Raw genomic sequence first — 22,500 nt, 5'->3', positions numbered from 1 at the left:
TCACGATAAATCTTAGTTAAGCAGTGCGAGACCAAGACAAATCAAAACATGGGCGAGTTTTATAAGATCTGAACATCCTATAAACTGAAACTACATCCGAAAGAAAGACCGTTTTTTTCCATCTGTCCACCCATCTGTGGTGTTTGCGTATGGTAACACTGCGTCCCGGGATTTAGATAGTTACATTCAGCTTACTTTCAACAATAATAATAATATCCTAACTCTAATATTAACGGTGTAATTCGCATACAGTAAATTATCAAAACACTCTTCAGTTGCAAATGTACACCCAGATATCCTTTTATTTACCTAAAACTTACACATAGCGTAACTATCTAAAGCCCGGGACGCAGTGTTACTATACGCAAACACCACAGACGGGTGGACAGATGGAAAAAAAACGAGGATAGTACGCCTTGTATTGATATACGTACATGAAACATAGTATGATAATGAAGAATGTGCAAGATTTTGTCGACTTATGAATAAAGCTTAAGAAGAATATATCAGTAATAGGTTGAAAGGAGAGTGGAATATGATACCATTAAGTAATGTGCCGAAGATCTACATAAATGTAGAAGAGATGTTAATGAAAAGGATAAGAAGACTGGCCACAACGAGGGATGGAGGATTCCGACCTACTTGGATGAGAACTGACACAGGAGGTTAGAGACTGGTGGAGATTTGTGAAAGAAAGGACCCAGGAAAGACATGCATGGTAGAATTTCATGGAGGTCTTCTTGCGTCATATGGTACTATGATAAATATGCAAACTTCTCCCTCAGTGGTAAAACACTGACCATGGTCTGTCAATGGACCCACCTTCCACCAGTCGGCTCAGCTTTGAGCGGATAACCAAAGGCAGCAAGAGTAAACACTGAATAAGAACCGAAGGCTCACATGGGGGAACAAGACCTATGATAAAGATCTTATATTATATATATATATATATATATATATATATATATATATATATATATATATATGTATGTATATATATATATTTTTTCTTTTCTTTTTTTTGTCTGGTGTTTTTACGTTACAAGGAACCAGTGGTTATTCAGCAACGGGGATCAACAGCTTTACGTGACTTCCGAACCACGTCGAGAGTGAACTTCCATCACCAGAAATACACATCCCTCACTCCTCAATGGAATGGCCGAGAATCGAACCCGCGACCACCGAGGTGGGAAGCAAACACCATACCAACCACGCTACTGAGGCGCTTTATTTGATGCTTTGGAATTCCCACCCTTCTTTTTCCTTTTTTCCTTAGCGATAAAAGTCCCATCTTTTCTCCTTCCCTTCCTTTTTATTTATTTATTCTTTCTTCATGTCTGGATTAAAAAAAAAAAAAAAAAAAAAAAAAAAAATCTTCCAACCGTATGGAAGTCCTATTAGTTTATGTTTCATACAGTATCCTGAGAAAAAAATACAACAATCACTGCCACATTCAAATTTTGTCTGCCAAATCGCAGAACTCCCTGTGCAGAAAACTTCCACAGAGGGCTCATCAGCAGGGCGTTGAACCCAATACACTCGGTGCCATTCCACCTTTATCTTTCACGAATATTCTCCTTTCCTAGACGTACCTCTTTCACACTTTTTTCTTCCATTCCTATGCAGCTTTGCCAAGATTGTGGATTTTTTTTCACACATTTGAGGAATTTAGTTAATGGGAGGCATGGAAGTTTCTCTCTTTTACATAATCTTATACAAAAGGGCAATTGTGCAACTCTGTAATAAAAAAAATAAAAGATCATTGGAAAATGTATGTCATTCTCAACCAGCATTTCTACTGCGGCGTCAATAAAATCCAATATAACTGCACCTAAATTTTCCTTCTGCCGTCAATGACCCCGCCAGTAATGACATGTAATAAATACAGACTTCTCTAAGATTACTAGAAATATTTTATGAAGTCATGAATATCGTCTATGCAAAACAAGGGGTTTCTAGTTAGAAGGACCTTATACTTCGTTATTTGATGAGTTTGTTTTTTTGTTTGCTTGGCGTTTTAACGTTGCATGGAACCAGTGGTTATTCAGCAACGGGACCAACGGCTTTACGTGACTTCCGAACCACGTCGAGAGTGAACTTCTATCACCAGAAATACACATCTCTAACCCCTCGGTGGAATGCCCCAGAGTCGAACTCACGGCCATCGAGGTGGCAGGCCAAGAGCATACCGATCACGCCCCTGAGACGGCGTTATTTGATGAGGAATGATAGAAATGGGGAATTCATTTTAGTTTGGGGAAATCTTCAAGTCATCCCTCCAGACAACACTGTTCCTTAGTCTTCTTCTTCTCCTCCTCTTCCCTCATACTTCCGAACTCTGCATTCTTGTCACTAACCCAGCATCCAAAATTCTTTCCACACGAACGACCCATTCCAAAATAGAGTTACGAATCCGTGCACCTACGCTAACTCTACTTATCTCCCCATTTCTAAGTAATCAAATGTTCTGTGCAAAATATGTTGCACAAGCAATAATAAATCCATCAATACCTACAAACAAGGCAGAACTGCATAGAAAGATAGTTCATTACGAAATTATAAAGTAAACCTATTATAACATTCCTTTCTGTGTACAATTTATAACTTAATAAAACACTCCTCACATTAAGCACAAAATCGAAAAAAATGAGGGACATTCCTCTGCCGGATAAATGAAAACTGGAAAACGGAGAATTTCCGCTCCTTTATTCGAGTGAAAGAAAAGCGAAATATTTCCCTGGCTTCCCGGAGTATAGAATGAAGTGCGTGATTCATCACGCGTTTCGGAAAACTCGACACCCACCGTAAATAACCAACATCCCACTTGCAGAAAGCGATGACATTACCCAACTGCGAGATGTTTATTCATATTCGCTGAACACATATATACATCAAGCAGTTATATATATTCAACTACAGAACGTCCTGTGGGAGAATAATCATTTCTACAGAGCATTTTATATTCTTTTTCAGCTATTTTCTTTTTCTCGCACATTTTTCTTTCCAAAAAATGCTCATCTCTCCATATATCTATATAAGAGCATAGCAATTGATTACCCAAGGCACAGAGAGAACATAAAACAATTAACAAATAAGAAAGTTTTAATATGGAAATGTACCCTTCAGCAAGTTGAATCTTTTTCACCGCGAGTGTCCAATCTTCCCGACAACTGCATTTCTCTCTTGAAGTACCTTCTTAACCGCCAATTTGTCCTTTCAGGTACACGTTACTAATTATTTCTTAAACTACATTATCTTAATTTTTATCATCACCCTTAATGTCCTTTGGGCAATTTTAAGCGGTTTACTGATAATCGCTCGTGTTCGTGAAACTTTCTTTTACAATATATTTTTTACCGTAAAAGAAAAAAAACTGCGAAGAATGACCAATTTTACCCACACTTAAATTTTGCCATACAAAAATCTGAAGGGCGATGTTCCAAATGTTACAACAAGGGTTAATTAACGAATGCTTCTTACTTCAATGCCATTCCGAATGTTTGTTGCGCTTAATTCCTTTACTATCAATAACAATTAAAAGTCCTTACAGGGAAAACTACTTCAAATTAGTTAACTTTACAAAGTCCGTAGCGCATCGCACTGCACAAACAAACTATTTCTATAACATTTCTTACATCAGAAAGGGTCCCATGCCAAGGGCACTAAAAGGAACTTGTCAGGGCATTACCTTGAAATACTCTGGCTCTTTTTCAATCTTAATAAAAATGCACGAGGTGAATAAAGGTCGTCCGTCAAGAGCCCTCCTCCTGCGAGTCCTTCTTCCCCCGATGCCTCCTCCCAAAAACAGGACAGTTTAAAAGGCTTTCCTATTTGCCCATTTCATTATATTGCAAGATTTTTCCCTGCAAAGCTTCACATTATTCTAGTCTCTCGTTAGCTATTTCAATATTCTCCGGCAACTCTGAAACACCCTTCCGTTATATGATTCTGAGAAGACATTTGCAAGCCTTATAGATAACCTTCTTCAAAATACTAATCACAAATTTTTATTCTTCTTTCTTCTGCCTAAAGAATATCCAAGATGGCCATATTTCTATTCACCTGCCTCGCATGAGGATGGTAACCCCTTCTTTGTATCAGGTTTCCCATAGACCAAATTCTTCACAGAATCTATTGATTGTATCCTTATTGGGTAGAGTGACTTCGTTCTCGTTTCTACAACTCACGCTGATAGAAACAACAATGATCAGGCGTTGTAATAAAATATGCAAATTTAGAGATGCGCCTGTATTCAGTTTTCTGAATACTAACTGATCAAAGTAGAGGATTCAAAAGCTGGATCTGAGTAGTGCCAGACTTGAAGGAGTCTATGTAGATTTGCTAACGCTGGTATAGGTATAGAGAAAAATCAATAGGCTGACAATGTTTCATCAGATTTTATGGGAGACGCTGCCTAAAATCAATAGTACCGTATATGAACGGATGACCTGGGGTATGCAAACTACGTCTGAATGAGGAAAATGTGTAAAAAATATATCGGTTTAATAATACAAAATATACATGAGAATGTGTATGGTTGAATTTAGACCGAAAAAGCACAATACACCGACAGGAACAGCAGCAATGTGGGCTTCGACAAGGATGACGGTGTATATTGGGCCAAGTGTCTGACAAATGTCTGACAGGAACGAAAAAAATGTATGTGGTTTACATAAACTCCATATAACTTTTAGAAATCAACGTCTTGGACTTAGAAAAAGTTACGATCGGAATTTGGAAGGACTAATGTGCTGATGATATAGTTTCAGTTGGTAATAATAAAGAGAAACTCCAGAGACACTAAAGAAAACTATGCGGTATACATGAACTTCAAAAAGGATTATGTAATTTAAGCCCTGGAGTGAGAAAGGGGTCGCGATCGGAACCAATCTGAGTGTGGCAGATGTGCAGATGATGAAGTTTATCATCAGTGAAAAGATGGATACCCATTTTTAGGTGGTAAGGTCCTCTGAGAGGCGGATTCGAGGAGGAGATTCGGGAGGAGTATAAGAGTATAGGCTAGATGCAGGTCCAAGGTTATCGAAAGAACAAATGATGATGCTCCTTCTCCTTCATTATTTTATTAGCCGGAGGATCAAGTGGAGGAGATTTGAACCGTTTGTATATGGAACTAGTTTTTAATTAAGGGTATATATATATATATATATATATATATATATATATATATATATATATATATATATATATATATATATATATATAGAGAGAGAGAGAGAGAGAGAGAGAGAGAGAGAGAGAGAGAGAGAGAGAGAGAGAGAGAGAGAGAGAAATAAGTTTTGCTCAAAACTCTGTAAAGACATGTCCACGGAAAACAGAGCATATTTTCGTGAAAATATACATCATTCAGCAACTTTCTCTCTCTCTCTCTCTCTCTCTCTCTCTCTCTCTCTCTCTCTCTCTCTCGTCTCTCTCTCTCTCTCTCGAAACAGAAAAGACGTCCGCAGCAGCTTCTTCCCGAGCTCAATTATCTACAGGATCGGCCTTCCACAATTCCCAAAGGAGTTATATAACGGCGATATTCCTGCTTCACCAGTTCCTTCCGCCACCCCTCTCACTCACTGGCCGCCTCTCCCGTGATAACCCCTCCTCCGCCCTATCCTATAATCCTTCCCGTTCCATCCCAAACTACCAAACCCCTCCCTTCCATAAAAAGTGCGCCTGGCCTCCAGTCATCACCTAACTTGCCCACTGGTTTTATTCCCGGAGTACTACTAAGCGACTACACTGTCCTGGAAATAAGGGCAACGAGGGTCAGCACTACTTCACTTCTGATTGCATCATTCTAGTATACCAGCTGTCAATTCAAAATTCTAGTTCCTCGCTGGACGGGTGGTTTTCGCGCTCGGCTGCCAATCCGGTGGTCATAAGTTCGAATCCCGGCTCGGTCAACGCGGAATCGGAGGAATTTATTTCTGGTGATAGCAGTTCATTTCTCGATATAGTGTGGTTCGGATCCCACAATAAGCTGTAGGTCCCGTTGCTAGGTGACCAACTGGTTTCTAGTCACGTAGAAATATCTAATCCTTCGGGCCAGCCCTAGGAGAGCTGTTAATCAGCTCAGTGGTCTGGTTAAACTAAGATATACTTAATTCAAAATTCTCAAAACATTTACACAACCTTTATATGCGTTTAAAATCAATACATTTTCGCATGAAAAATACGCTCTAACAAAAAAAAAAAAAAAGCCACGATGTAGTGAAATTATCAATACCTGGAAAGCTGATCGCTACTCTTCATCACTTTCATTAAAATATTCCCATTATCATCAGCGTCAAACCTTCGAATAAATTCCATTCTTTATGCGTCAGTTTCAAACATATCTCCGGCTCCAGGCCATCGAATTTATTACCTCACAAATACCATCAAAATCCAATCCGACTGAAAATTCAAATGAAACAGACTTTACTTTTAAAGTTATCTCCTCGTTCATTTTAATCCTCTCTCTCTCTCTCTCTCTCTCTCTCTCTCTCTCTCTCTCTCTCTCTGTTATCACTATAATCGAGAATTAATCGTAAAAAATTAATCGCAAAATTAACTCATGCCGATAACAGTACCTTATGGCTTACACCATGATAATTTCCTGGCATGTATCAAAATGATGTTTTATCAACTTAATTTTTTTCCCGCTTCCATCCAGTGAAAATCAACCGTCCAAACAACCCCCCCGCCTTCCTCAGAGCAACAACAACAGAAACTATGTATCCTGTGGCGTGGTTGGTATGGTGTTTACGTTCCACCTCGGTGGTCACGAGTTCGATTCTCGGCCATTCCATTGAGGAGTGAGAGATGTGTATTTCTGGTGATAGAAGTGCACTCTCGACGTGGTTCGGAAGTCACGTCAAGCCGTTAGTCCCGTTGCTGAATAACCACTGGTTCCATGCAACGTAAAAGCACCATACAAACAAACAAACTGGGAAACAATGAAGCAGGACAAAGCATTCTGCCTTCATTCCCGTCAAAAGCATCGCGCAATTTCATTGTATCCCGCACCAAAAACAACGAGTTAGAAAACTCCTGACTTTGTGAAAGTCGACAAAACAAACGAGCCGTTATTCATATCATGAAAATGACCTCGCCGTTATGCATAGTACCTTTATACCCCCCCCCCCCCCCTCCCGACAAACCAGTTTACTGTATATTTCATTGGAATCTCTCCTTATATAGTCCTCGTAGAAACATTCTTTCACTGCTTACACACAATAGGCGTCCCGTAAAAGCAACCATTCCATTACTAACATTAAAATAAACAATATCGGAAACGAATCGAAACAACATCGTTACTACACCACGTCACCATTAAATATCTACCACTTGTCAGAACATCAACAAATATGTGGTAAAACAACCACTCGGCAAGTTATCTCGCTAAAACAATCAATAACATAATTATAATTTTTTTAAACAACCCTATTATGCTCTAGCTGAACCAACCACAACATTACATAACCTTCGTCAAAACAGCCTCAAGAGCATTCCGTCGAACGACCACAATTGGATGCCATCAAACGACCACAATTGTATGCCATCAAACCACGTTCTCTTACCAAGATGTCATCCAAACTCTCGTCAAAACAGCCTCAAGCGCATTCCGTCAAACGACCATAATTGTATGCCATCAAACGACCACAATTGTATGCCATCAAACCACGTTCTCTTACCAAGATGTCATCCAAACTCTCGTGCTATCAAAATGTTAGTCAGAGCAACAACACGTTGTATGATTAAAATTTATTAAAAAGAAGCTGTTAAGATCTCAAATGAAAGACCTTATCGCAGAAAGAAGCCGAATTCCGGCTATTTCAAAGTTGTCGTCGTTATCTGGTTTACTCCATTATAAGATGTAGCACAAAAGCTCGAATGCCGTCGTGAGGTAGAGACTAATTTTACTCTGCTAACAAAGCAAAGACCGGCAGACAACTGTTGATTGATAACAATGTTAGTCCGTCGGACATAGTTTGACCGTGTGGACGCACCTTTACCCTCCTCAATATACATATATTACACCTCATGCTATATACAGTCACCACAACCAACTCACAACAATCGTTACTGCATGTCACAAAACAATAATCCATTTTAATAAAACAATTCTGTTGTCCATTAGTCAGAACAATTGTGTCGTAAACCATGACATTATTCACCTCAAAAACAATTACACTTCTATCCCCTGAAAATAAAACAACCAAACTAATTACCAACTCAAAATAACCACGTCATTATGTTTACAGTCACAACATATACACCAGAATACAACCTGTAAAACAATCAAGCCCTAAAACAATTTGTCAACCACGGCTTACATGTTGTGAAAACAATGATGCCTGTATTATCTCATCAGTATGTATTACGTCATTATATGCTCGCAACAACCAAGCAATTTATCTCTCCAATATATGCGGCCACAGGTATATCGTCAAGAGAAACAGCTCATTGTATTTATAAGATCATAAGAGAACTATATATATCAAACAAACCAACCACTAAACCGCGACATTTAATCAAGAACTCCCACTCTTTTCCACGAAGTAAAAACGAACAACCCACACAATGGCATTATCTTGGGAGAACTACGCGCCATGACAAATTACTTTATTCAGGGGTTAGAATACTTTTCGGTAAAGCAGGAGGGTAGCCAGACTTTTGGACTCCGAGATCTACTCTAAAGACTGAAACTCTTCAACGATCACAATACTACATAATCACATACTATTAAGTGGGAAAAAAATCAAATAGCGCCATAGTACGATAAAACATGAGTACAAATATATACTATAACATACATATACATAACAGATACATACATACATACATACATACATACATACATACATACATAAAATACATACAACATACATACATGCATGACATACATCATACATAGCATACATAACATACATACATACATACATACAATCATACATACATACAATACCAATCATAGATATATATATATAATAATATTATATATATATATATATACATATGTATACATATATTGATATTCATATACACACATATATATATATAAGTATATATTATATATTATATAAGAATGTATATATATATTCATATACACACTCATATATATTGTATATGTATATATATATATATATATATATATATATATATATAAATATAATACATATGTGTGTGTTTGTTAGTTTATATAGGACTGTGAGGGAACGGCGATCGACCAAAGAGTGGCCGGGATCGATTGGCAGATCGCGATCGACTGGAGCGTTTGGGTATATATTACAGTTTGATAAAAAAACAACTCTACTACCAAACTTCCATACATGTCTCAACGAGACATCAATCATCATCATCATCATCATCCCCAAAACCCCGAGTGAAGCCGCGGGTCTCAGTAAATTCGCCCGATAGAGTCTTTCACAAATCTCCACTCGTCTCCAGCCTCTCTTCTCCTTGTTCTAGTCTGGGTCTTTCAACCCTTCCTGTCATGTACTATTCTCCCAGGGGTGGAAAGGACATACATAAGCCATCTCCTTTGTCCTTCCCCCTTCATCATTATCTAATCTACATAAAAAAACCTTAATTTACTTTAACGGTACCATTTCTACTTTGTATGTTGTTTGTACGTTGCATGGAACCAGTGGTTATTCAGCAACGGGACCAACGGCTTGACGTGACTTCCGAACCACGTCGAGAGTGAATTTCTGTCGCTAGAAATACACATCTCTCACTCCTCAATGGAATGACCGAGAACCGAACCCGCGACCACCGAGGTGGGACGCCAACACCATACCAACCACACCACTGGGCCACTGGTAACATTTCTACTTCCATCTTGCTATGTCTCCTAATATTCTTCTGACGTTACTTCTTACTTGTTTATTTTATTTTTTACTTATTTATTTTTTGTTTTTACAAAACCGCGTTCTTATCTATCTCTCTAACAAATTCTATTAAGCAACTTTGTAAAACATGCGACGGTTTGCTGATTAAGAAAGCATCACCTGCACATGGTTATTAAAATCTAAACTTCCCGACTACCTCCCAATCATTTTATTTGTATAAAACCTACGACATAAACAGGAAAGGTAAAATACCCTTCCCTTGTAGCGCCCCATTGACACATTATGTAGTTTATGAATTAACATCGTAATACACAGCACAAACTAGATCCTCCCAGGAGCCCTCGAAACGACTTGAACATTGAACATGACAAAACAATTGAGTACCTACAAATCTATGCAAAACCGCATCGCTGTTAAACTTTACTTAACACGACTGTCAGCTTTATTACAGCCACAAAAACCCCAGAAAACCAGGTCTCGACATTATGTTCTACTTTTAAGTGTATTTTAATGAAAGCGTGTTTAAAAAAATTATTTTTTTATCTTATACTTTATACTTTTTGACAGATATCGTGACCGATTTATAATTGTAGCTAACGAAATTATATAATATTCTGTCGAACTCAAGGTTTGAAAAATCCAAAGATTTTCATACAAATACCGAGATACTGGGAGAGGTCACTGTAGGGTCACTAGAGGTTACTGCTGCTGACCTGCTGATCATGTAGGGTTGTATAGTCACCGGTATTGAGTAACCAGGGAAAATTTCAAGTCCATCGGACGAAGGGAACAGGTCGAAAATAGAGTTACGAGTTTTGACCAAATCGGACGCAGAGGTCGAGTTAAATAAAAGCATGTCATAAAAACTGAGTTACAAGATTTGACCCAAACAGACAGACGCAGAAGTCAAGTTGAATAAGTCAAAACAACCACAATGAAACCAACCAACCTGGGTGAAACAACAGCACAATATGTCAACAGCTCAAAACTGGCACCTACCTCATTGAAGAATTCGTCCATGTAACCCACATTGCCGTCCACATTGACGGCAACGTCGTCGGGACCAACATCATCCTCGTCGCTCTGCGCCTGTAAAAGCACAACAAGAAATTATTAGTGACGTTGCTATATTAAAAAAAAAAAAAAAAAAAAAAAAAAAAAAAAAAAAAAACAATCATCTGATTATGAGATTTAGGCTGTCATGCTATGGATTTTAGGCTTCAAGCCAAGCACTGGAATCCAAAGGATTATTCAGCGCTATAATGAATTTGGTTTGAGGTGCAAGTCAGTGAATTTATGAACTAAATAAAATTATACATTTTTAAAACTATCGTAAAAATTGATATATGGTAAAAACTGATATCCTCCATAAAAAAACTATAACTGAATTTAGGATATGCATATAATCTTAAGTGTAAAACAATAAAAACTAAAAAATATACATAAAAATACTTATATATACAACTGCAAGTGTTTATATTATACTTGGCAATGTTCCAAGAGATCAAATTTCATTGTAGACGTTAATGTTTCTAAAGAATACCACAATGTTATTAACATCTATATCAGGACCGCTATATCCCTACCTGCCCTGGCAAGCTAAGCAATGGGGCACTTTCGGCCATTCGGTGATTAAGACAGTGAAAAGAGGGAGTTGGAGCGGTTGAACAGCAAGAAAATAAAAGATCTAAAGCTGGAACTGAAAGAACCCATAGCTGTAATAAGTTACAGTGTAGAGGTCGCAGCTCCTTCAGTAATGCCTGCGGTACACGACGTGAAGGGCATCGACTACACTTCCTTCCTACGGGGTGAATGCAAAATAGCCTACCGAGATTCTCAACACAAATTGATTAGGTTCGCTACGGAAATCAAAAGTAAAACTATGAATGATACGAGACAAACGAAGCATCAACTTACAAAACACAACAAATATCACCAGAAATGATTCCTTACAAAAATATTACCAAAACCAATAAAAGGTCACGGGTCCCAATCCAGGAAAGTTATCAGAACAAAAACTCCCAAAATAAACACGAATAGTCTGGCTCTCTTCAACTTGTATGCAAACACTGTAAAAATTCCAACAACTTTTCTTTATCAGCAGTTTCTGTTCAAACACTTTGTTTCGAGAGATAAAAACTTGCAAGGGAAAATTTCTCTCGCGCGTCTCCAGGGTCTAATCACAACCGTCCAGATTTACTGCAAATTATCCGGAACGCATCACCGGAAGATGTTCAACTGGGTCCTTCATCTCATCATTTCAAACGGCTGCTCGAGACCTGATACGGTAAAAATCCAAAATTGTGAACTTGAAGATTGGAAAATGCGAAGTTCTTATTCCGTTTTTTTCGATCACGGACATTCAAAATTGCAGGATTCCTTCGGGTTTCACGGCAAAACTCCAAATTTAAAACAAAACGGAAAAGTCGAACTTTAAAATTAAACGTAACGAGAAAGCGAAATTACACAAAGAGAAAATGCACAAGGAATTACTACAGACTTTTAAATTTAACATATATGCATAGCTTTTTAGTATGCGCGTTTGAAAACAAAGTGAAGAGAACAGCACATTTACATCAACATCACGGTCACACACTAGGCTAGCAAGATAAGGGCAGCGATTTATGTATACGTATATATGTGTATACATAAATAAATACATACATACATACATACATATATATATATATATATAATGTGTATATATATATATATATATATATATATATATATATATATATATATATATAATTTATATATACACATACATACATACATACACATACATACATAAATAATATATTATATATATATAATATATATTATATTATATATACATAAATATAATTATATATATATGTATATCTATATTATATATATGTATATATATATATATATATATATATATATATATATATACTATATATGTATATATATAATAAATGTTGGTATGGGTGTATTATTATTATTAACATAGTTTAACAAGACCACTGAGCGACTATCAGCTCTCATAGGGCTGGCCACGTGTGTGTGTGTGTGTGTGTGTGTGTGTGTGTGTGTGTGTGTGTGTGTGTGTGTGTGTGGAGAACACAAACATAATACATACAGAAAAATTTAAGAATTATGAAAACCGTGTTTTATTTCATTCTTAATTCTACCGTTGTGGATACTCTATTCGAAAGGAAACTTGAAGTAACGCAGAAAATAGAGGGAACTCAAATACAAAATATCAAAGGTCAAAACTAAGGACTAAGTTTAAAATCCATCAACTAATATCAGCAACAATCAAATTCCCCGTCCCTCCCCTCTTCTGGAATACTTGTTTGATTTTTATATCACTTTTTATATCTACATATTTCTTGAAACTTGAAAGTATTAGAAAACAATTTCCGAGGGTCTATTACTTGAAGGCTATCTGATTCCCCTCTGATCTTGAATATATATTTTCATTATATTACAAGAAGCAGAGCCCCCCAAATGCCAGGTACGCAACATTAAAAATAATAATAAAAAATAAACTTCAATCTCTGCTCCAGAACCCATAGGTCAGGAGGAAAACTGATATAAATATACACACACAGAGAAGACAAGTGGAACAATAATACATAAGTACATTACTGATCCCCAGGAGTGCAAATGCATCTAACCTATCACTCTCTAACTTCTAAGAACCTTTCCGTGTATGAATCGTATTCTTTCGCCCATTCTGCCACATAAACACTTGTTTTTCTCTCAAACTGTCATTTTTAATACAGCAAAAAAGCTGAAAATAACGATCGAGAGTCTGAATTACAGTAAATGCACCAAAGGCCACACTATCCATTGCCCCTGATATTTTTACCTCCATGCTTTCTTCTCTTAGTATCTTCATTTCATTCACCGTTCATTCACGCACGCACTTCTTGGTAGTCTCTCATTACGGTTAGGTATATTTTCTTCCGCAACAACAGGAAGCCAGCTTTTCTAGTAACATCAGTCTGTTTCTAATAATATAAAAGGGACATGAAATCAAACCAAAACTGAATAAATAATTCTCAGGATCACAGCGTATATTGATTTCCATTTTACCAACCTAGTTAACAATGAAGGAACCAAACAATCAAAATCATTCCCTTCTTGGCAACAGTAAAATTGGGCACTGGATGCGGAGGTCAAAATTTGTCATAAAAACGCCTTCTTCAATACCGTGACTATTCGTACTCGTACTACCTTTCAACGTACAAATATATACGTGAAAGTCAGTTGACCGCTTCCAATGAAGAAAAAGCAAGCATATTCCCCGATGAATTCTCCAATAACAGTAGGCCTAGAGAAGTTGGGAAGGCCAAAGAAGAAGTTAAAAATTCTAGACATCCCATGAGCCCACCTTCAGAACTTGTTCGCTTCTCCAGACCCCCAAAAAACTGTCGAGAGGAGGCTAAAGCTGACGAACGAACCCGTACAACGTCGCTCTCTCTCTCTCTCTCTCTCTCTCTCTCTCTCTCTCTCTCTCTCTCTCTTTGTGTGTGTGTGTGTAAGCGTTGGGACTTCTCAACAATGGGAATCTGCGTCAAATTTACGTACATTAGGAATGCATTCACTATATCACCCAAGAATTTTATTTGCAAATGTGTCTGGGCTCTGTATAGGAAAATAGATTTACTGCAAAGCTGTGCATATGTGTATTTCTTCATCTATTTCCCCCGCCCCCCCTTTCGTATTCAATAATGAAAAGGGTGCAAAATTCTCATAGTTCAGCATGGTATTGTAGTCATTAAAATACACTCCAGCTAGATGTAACCTTGAAAATTCTCTCTTTCTCTCTTAAATATAATGCATATACAATGTACATTGATTACACTCAGAAACCACCAAACAAATACAACTGATAATGCATCAAATTCTCTGAAAATAACTTATGCAATGCTACAGCTAATTCTGTAGCACAAAGTGCACTACATTTTCAATATGGCCCAAACAGCAAGGTTCGCACGACTAAAACACTGTACAGCGCGTCATAAAGTAGGTAGGGAAGACTCGATTGTCAATGAAGAAAAAGAGTATGAAAACAAAATTCTCTCTCTCTCTCTCTCTCTCTCTCTCTCTCTCTCTCTCTCTCTCTCTCTCTCTCTCTCCTGGAAAACTCTTGAGCAAGTGTAAGAGCAGAAGAGGCGACGGGAAGCAGAGACGGCGCAATCTCTGGCCAGAGCTGCCCAGAGTTCAATACCAAGGTGTATCCCAAGCTCGCCTTCTATTAAAGCCACTTCATGAGGAAACAAAGGCTTTGCAACTAAACTTATTTAAAGCAAAGACATCGCTCACACGACTTATGGATAGGAAAATGAGATTTAAGCCAAAGGCCAAGCGCTGGGACCTACGAGGTCATTCGGCGCTGAAAGGAAAATTGAGAGTATAGGAGGTTTGAAAGGAGTAAACAAGAGACAAACCTCACAGTTGCACCAAGAAAAAATTATTAGGAGAGGGTGGAAAGTTAAGATGGAAAATACGGAATATGAACGGAGTAACAGTAAAACTATGGGCCTTTGAGTAATGCCTACAGTGCAACGCGTGAGGTGCACTGATAGCACTATACCACCTACGGGGCACACCATTCATGAATCAAGGAGATGGATGGATTATGGAATTTAGGGCGTAGCCCAAGCGCTGGGACCTATAAAGATCATTCAGCGCTGAAATGAAAGTATGGCTAGATGGAAAAATGAGAAATTAAAATGATAAACTGATGCCAATCCTGCACTTGAACAGGACTGTACATCAGCAAAGGCCATTTTAACCGCCCCCCCCCACCCTCACCCCAGCATTCCGATCATCCAAAGTTAAGAAAGATATCGTTTTGGGCAGGGGGCCTGAATCAAGGAGAGACAGCATTGCATTGCAAGATAATGAATATTGCCTTTCGTCTAAATCAGAGAACTTAAGTCCTACTGGGCCTCGTCTGCACTTCAGTGGATGATGATGACCACAGCCCACCGAGAAATGCCTTCCCTTCGTGGGAGAAGGGAGTGAAGACACCACCCTCATACTAATAAAGAACGCTAAAACCAGAGGCCCATCGCTTAAAAGGGGAAAAGATGTCCAGATGAATACAGAGCAAAAAAAGAGAATAAACCAGAGCAGAAATCCTCTAGTGCTTGCGTACTTTAATTCACATTCTTATCTGCTTATTAACGTTTTATTTTAACCTGATCTCTTCTTTCTGTATCTCCTATTAACTTCTGTTACTTCTTTCTAACAAACACCATACTCGTGGGAGGTTTGAATTTCAAGTCAATGGCCCATGTGGGCTCGTTCCATATGAATAAGGGTTATGTTCTGTGTAATAATAATTATTATTATTAATAATAATAAAAGGAAGACAGAGAAAGAATCTGCCGGTGCCAAGGAAAAGCCCTTACATGACACTATAGCCAGAATAGACACTGTGACGCTGCAATGTTCACGTCATTTTGTACCCTTGAATGTGGATAAAAGCATAGGGAATAATGACAATGTTGTTTCTGAAGCTTCAAAATGAGAAAAACGTGATCAATTAGATATGATCACGACGACTTGCTAAAGAAACATTTTTGCTTATCAGAATATCATCGGAAACATACCTATAAGAGAAGTTTATTATTCCAAGGCTGAAGCAAGAGCAATGAAAATCAGGCGAAGAGGACCAATTTTACTTACGCTCAACTAACGAGAGTTTTCGAACATAAAAAAAAAAAAACGACAGTGCAGACAAACTGAGAAAAGCTAAAAGGACCACCAAGCCAAACATCGAATTAGAAAGGAATCTATCTGAGAGAGAGCGGAACAGCCAATGTTCTGGAATCCTCAAGACCAATTAAGTGTGGTGTACAGCCGCATTCAGGGGTCTGTTCTACCCCTTAGAAACATGAAGAAGAAAGTCACTGACCAAGATTCCAGCATTTCATGCATACTGCTAATATGAGCCCAATTTAGTTTGTTGAAGGATCTTCCTCCATTCCCAATCTTTCCGACACTCAACCATTCTCCACTAATACGGGGGTAAGCAAAGAAACCATATCGAAATTTGAGAAATCTTTATATATTACTTTCTATGATCGTAAGGGTAAATGGTAAACATACTCGAAAATACATAGTGTGTATGTGTGAGAGAGAGAAGAGAGAGAGAGAGAAGAGAGAGAGAGAGAGAGAGAGAGAGAGAGAGAAAGAGAGAGTTTGCAAGCCCGAGTAATCAAGTCTTTTCACAAAAAGAAAAAAAAACACTAACCATTAATGAACTTCGCTCACTCAAAACGCAGGACAAACTCATCTGTCGCCTGTCATGAACTCTTGCAAAACCAAAAGCGACTGCCCTACTGCTCAGCACGAACAAAAAAAAAACAGTGCAATGTTGGGAAATGGGCCGAAATAGTGCAACTGAAGCAGAAATTAGAGAACCAAGATTGTCGACTCATCAGACCATAAAAGAAAGAAACCATCGAGTCACTGCGAGCACTGGAAGCAAATAAAGCGTCCAGAATGTTGGCTGCTTTATCTCAAGACCAGGGAGTTGGCGAAACTTTCGTGGTCTGCCCCAGGTCTCTCGCATCATAAAGCCAAATATATTCGCAAAGCCAAGGGTCAATAATACAACAGTGTGTTGCTTAACAATGTTCGCAGCCCCCCCAAAAAACGTGAACAAGATCTCTGGCACCAGGATTTAGAAAAAGTACTCTACGTGATTCTTAATGAAAGATGCAGAGACGACAAACGCAGGCAGTATTTGTGTGTATGGTAAAAGGATACAAGGGACAACAAAGACGCAAAACCGACTTCAAGCATTCCTGATACCACTACGGTTATGAAAAAACAACGGTCACATACTTTAGTAGTAAATCCAGGGAAAAGAAGATTCTCACTCCGAAAAAATGAGAGTTCATTCCTGAGACGCCACAGCACCAATACGGCAAAACAAACGCATAAAAACATTTAGAATGAATACACTTCCTAGATGATAACCCAAGGACAGCTTCCTTCATATATGACGTTGCATTCGGAGACTTCGCGAGTACCATGCTAAACTCCGTTCTTGTCGACCTTGCGCTTTTAATGGCGACATTTTTTACTTTAAGACAATGCTTCCTCCAAATCTTATATCAACAAGTGAAAAATGACCGTCAACATAAAAAAAAAAGTGGTGTGCGCACGCAAAGTCCGTCTCGTTGTACGAGTATCTTCACACGTGAGCGTTTGCATATATCCGCTTATAAGCAAATCCGAAACTCCATAACAAGACCCAAATCCTGGTTTATCATCATATAATCATTTTCATGAGATGATAATACCTAGGTCATCCATTATCTTACGATAAGAGACATGGAAATATGGAAAAGTTCTTATGATCACTATAAATAGGATATATATATATATATATATATATATATATATCTATATATATATATATATATATATATATACATATATATATATATATATATATATATATATATATATCCATGTGGGCTGCATGTAAACACGAATTGCTTTGTCTTGTAAGCATTCTCTCTCTCTCTCTCTCTCTCTCTCTCTCTCTCTCTCTCTCTCTCTCGCTTTATAGTCCGTCCGGGTTCCGGCTTGATGAGTTGCTTTTTGTATTATCACTTTTTTTTTTTTCCACAAGGGATCAGTGGAAATTACAGTTTTTCTTAAGTTCATGTTGAGTGTGTGCGCTGCCATGTTTATTTTTGGCGGATGAGCAAACTCCATTTTTTCTTTTCATTCCTCACAATGAAAAGCTTTTTGCATGCGTGTATGCTGGCGTTACTTAACTGAAGTGGTCGGCATACTCTAGCAGCTCCTCCAGTTTTTTGCGGTCACATGTACGGTGTGAGAGCTTATCACCCCTCCACCCTATGTATGTATGTATGTATGTATGTATGTATGTATATACACATATATGTGTATATATATATTAAATATATATGTATATATATATTAAATATATATATATATATATTACTATATATATATATATATATATATATATATATATATATATATATATATATATGTATATATTATATTTTAATTCAACACCTTGAGTCTCTGGATTTGGCAATTTATGAAAAACAAAAAGTACACACTTTTCGATGGTTTAATCATATATATATATATTGTATATATATATATATATATATATATATATATAGTATATATATATATATATATATATATATATATATATATATATATATAGTGATTAAACCACGAAGGTGGTAATTTTTGCATAAATTGCCAAATCCAGAGACTCAAGGTGTTGAATTAAAATATAATATATACATATATATATATATATATATATATATATATATATATATATATATATATTATATATATATATTATATTGTATATATATAATATATCATATATACTTCAATATATTATATATATATACATATTATTCAATATATATATTACACATATATAGTGTATATACATACATACATACATACATACACTACATACATACAATAGGGTGGAGGGGTGATAAGTCCTCACACCGTACATGTGACCGCAAAAAACTGGAGTAGCTGCTAGAGTATGCCGACCACTTCAGTTAAGTAACGCCAGCATACACGCATGCAAAAAGCTTTTCATTGTGAGGAATGAAAAGAAAAAATGGAGTTTTTGCTCATCCGCCAAAAATAAACATGGCAGCGCACACACTCAACATGAACTTAAGAAAACTGTAATTTCCACTGATCCCTTGTGGAAAAAAAAAAAGTGATAATACAAAAAGCAACTCATCAAGCCGGAAACCCGGACTATAAAGCGAGAGAGAGAGAGAGAGAGAGAGAGATTGAGAGAGAGAGAGAGAGAATGCTTACAAGACAAAGCAATTCGTGTTTACATGCAGCCCACATGGATATATGTAACCCCACAGCCCCTTCTAAATCCCATCAGCAGTGAATTACCGCTGTAAGAGGATCAACTGAGAATGCAAGTAAAGGGAAAGAGGAGGAGGAGGATGAGGCGGACTACACGATGAGGGAAGGGATGGGGGGGTGGGGGGCCGGGGAGGGAGGGGGGGTGCAAAATGGGGGATGGGTAAGGAGAGCCTGAAGGAATCGGGTAGTGGCGGTGGTGGCACTGGCGGAGTCAATACTTGCTGGCTGCTTCAAGTCGCACCCCAACACCAATACACAAGTCTCTCCTCTTCACAGACACGCAGACACATACACAGACACACACACACACACACAAAGCGAGCGCGCGTGCTTAGCGAGGACCAATTCTGCCATGCATCTCCAGAACGTCAGACATTGATAAACTCGACAAATAAAATCCTGAATAAATGCTCAAAACTATTTCGGGGATACTCGTCAAAACGAGACTTCATTATTCATCAGTATCAAGGTCGTTACCCTCCTGTCACTGTCGCTGAATCCCTGGCGGGTCATTGCGAAGAAACTACAAACCCCGACCACCGTTGACTCACACTTAGTCCGCTGCCCCTAACATATACTAAATCAACAGCATGAAACTGAAGGAAACTGAAGTTACTCGATATCAGCAAGTGACCTTCCTGTCCAAGTGTTTCCATCAAGGTAACTTATCAAACATATGATTCCAGATTCTTGCCTAAAGTACTACGGAAATGTCAATGGCTAAAGACAAGGAAATTAGTTCCTGAAAGAAAATGGCAAAGTCAACTTGATATCCACTCCAATATTCAAATGCTAACGAAAGGAAATCTAAGGATTTAGCTCTACAAAGTCTCAATTCGTTCTGAAAACTCAAGCGTTTATAAACATCTAAGTTAGGCATAACACTGACGGAAAGTTTGGTTGGTGCGTGTATGAGAGAAAGAGAGACTATGATTGACATAACCGTTTGGTAGCTGATTATTCATTACCTAATCAAAACAATTTGCATATCAGAAGCGCTAAATTCAAATATTTAAATCTCAACAATTTGAAGAATCATGAACATCGTACATGCCTCAGTTGTTGAGCAAACTGGAAACTGATAGATGGGAATATCTGTAATAAATAAAGTCACAGGCAGCAGATATTTATACTAGTGTTAACGTTCATTCATCAGCAACTCCAAGGTGTTCTCAAATGTACAGATCGGTAATTCTGCCATACTTCTGAACAAGTGTCAAATGTTACCCATCTATGCATTGTGAAAAAGATAAAATAAAATGATCATCATGCATGGAAAAACTTTGACTCCCCAAAAAATGAGGAAAAATTTGTCCGCCCAAAAATGAGAAAAATATCCAAATCGTCCACCCCCCCAAAAAGGGAACCTGTCAACAAATCGGAGGGAGTAAATCAAAAAGGCACCAAAGACTAAAAGGCCCCGAAAAACCTGCCTTCACTCCACCAGATGATGTCCCTGCGGGATTGATTGACTGATTGATTGTGAGTTATTTGGCGTCACAACTACCAGGGTCACCGACGCCGTGTCCCAGCGGGAGGAAAAGGCTTTTGCCATATATGGACTGCACCACTGATCAGTCACTTTTACCTAAATTTCTCCTACAGGTACATCCGACCGAACCCTCTTGGGGGAAGGAGAGGATGACAAGCAATGATTTCAGACTTTGGAACTAGAAGCTAATTGTCAGGTCAAGTTCGGCCTGCGCACCGCACTCAAGGTCGCTGAACTTTAAGGGCTGCTCTATGAGCAAGAGCCCGTCTTCATAAAAAAAAATAAATAAATAAATAAAAAAAATAAAAAAAATAAAAACAACAACAACAACGCTGTAGGCATCATGTCTTGCCTCTTCTAGCAAGATATCCTGGAACTTATCTCATTTTTCTTCGAACATACATACGCACTGGTTACTTTGTGGTAGCTGAAATTCAACGAGAGACGATTTCATAGGATAAAGGCCGTGAATAGAATGAAAAAGCGCGAGCAATAGCAAGCCCCCTTGACACTACGCGAATATTTCATAGCTCGTGTGCATTACTGGATGCTCATTAGCAAGGAAGGTGAGTCACCGATAATCTCTTCTCCGTCTGACCTCTACTGTATTGGCCTTGCTGATTAGTTACCTCTCTTTCAGCAGTCACTACGAATCAACCAAACAATCCCACCCACGGCCAACCCCCGGTCATTCTATTGGGCGATATTTCGAGATACAAGGAACCATACTGGGGTCGTATATTGCAAACTTAGTCTAATCAACTTCAACCTCAATGTGCGTATCGCTGTGTGTGAAAACGCTCTGTGTCATTGCCGTTATGATCCCGTTTATGTGATCTGACCATGTTAGGATGCCGGAAATCCGCAGTCTCTGGCATGTGACTTTGTCGACCGGGTCATAATTAACCATGTTCACCTACAACCTACTGCGAAGCAAGAGCCCTATGAACATCTGCCATAGTACGTCTTTCCCGTATACGTTCACTAGCGCAAGTCTCCAATCACTTCCAGCCTTCTGTCTCTTAAGTTTTCACTCGAAGTATAGGCCTGGGTTCTCCAACTCCCAAACGATGCCCAACAAACACTATCACCTACTATTCGGAACGGGGAGGCGCGAAGTGCATCTTCCTGGGAAACGAGATTTTTGCGCTGGGCAAGAAATGTTACGTTAGGAGTTTTACAATTTCATTATTTGGTAAGGAATCTCGTCACCCGACCTAGATAGCTTTCCTTTCTTCTCAGCATGAGGAGCTTTTAAGGTTCGACTGA

At 38.2% G+C, this 22,500-nt stretch overlaps 1 protein-coding gene across 10 annotated transcripts in view; it reads right to left on the bottom strand.

Moving 5' to 3' along the window:
• The window catches only part of LOC135215658 (syntaxin-1A-like), a 478,239-nt gene that overhangs the window by 369,083 nt on the left and 86,656 nt on the right, over positions 1-22,500 (bottom strand). For all 10 annotated transcript variants that reach the window (XR_010314752.1, XR_010314751.1, XM_064250598.1 and 7 more), the window contains exon 2: positions 10,839-10,928. Coding sequence is in view for 8 of the 10 variants with exons in the window: in XM_064250598.1 (XP_064106668.1) it covers positions 10,839-10,928 (90 nt within the window). In the remaining 2 variants the exon portion in view is untranslated. The remainder of the gene's footprint in view (positions 1-10,838; positions 10,929-22,500) is intronic.

Source organism: Macrobrachium nipponense, chromosome 5, assembly GCF_015104395.2.
Source record: "Macrobrachium nipponense isolate FS-2020 chromosome 5, ASM1510439v2, whole genome shotgun sequence".
NCBI lineage: Eukaryota > Metazoa > Arthropoda > Malacostraca > Decapoda > Palaemonidae > Macrobrachium > Macrobrachium nipponense.
This window is presented reverse-complemented; position numbering and strand designations above follow the sequence as displayed.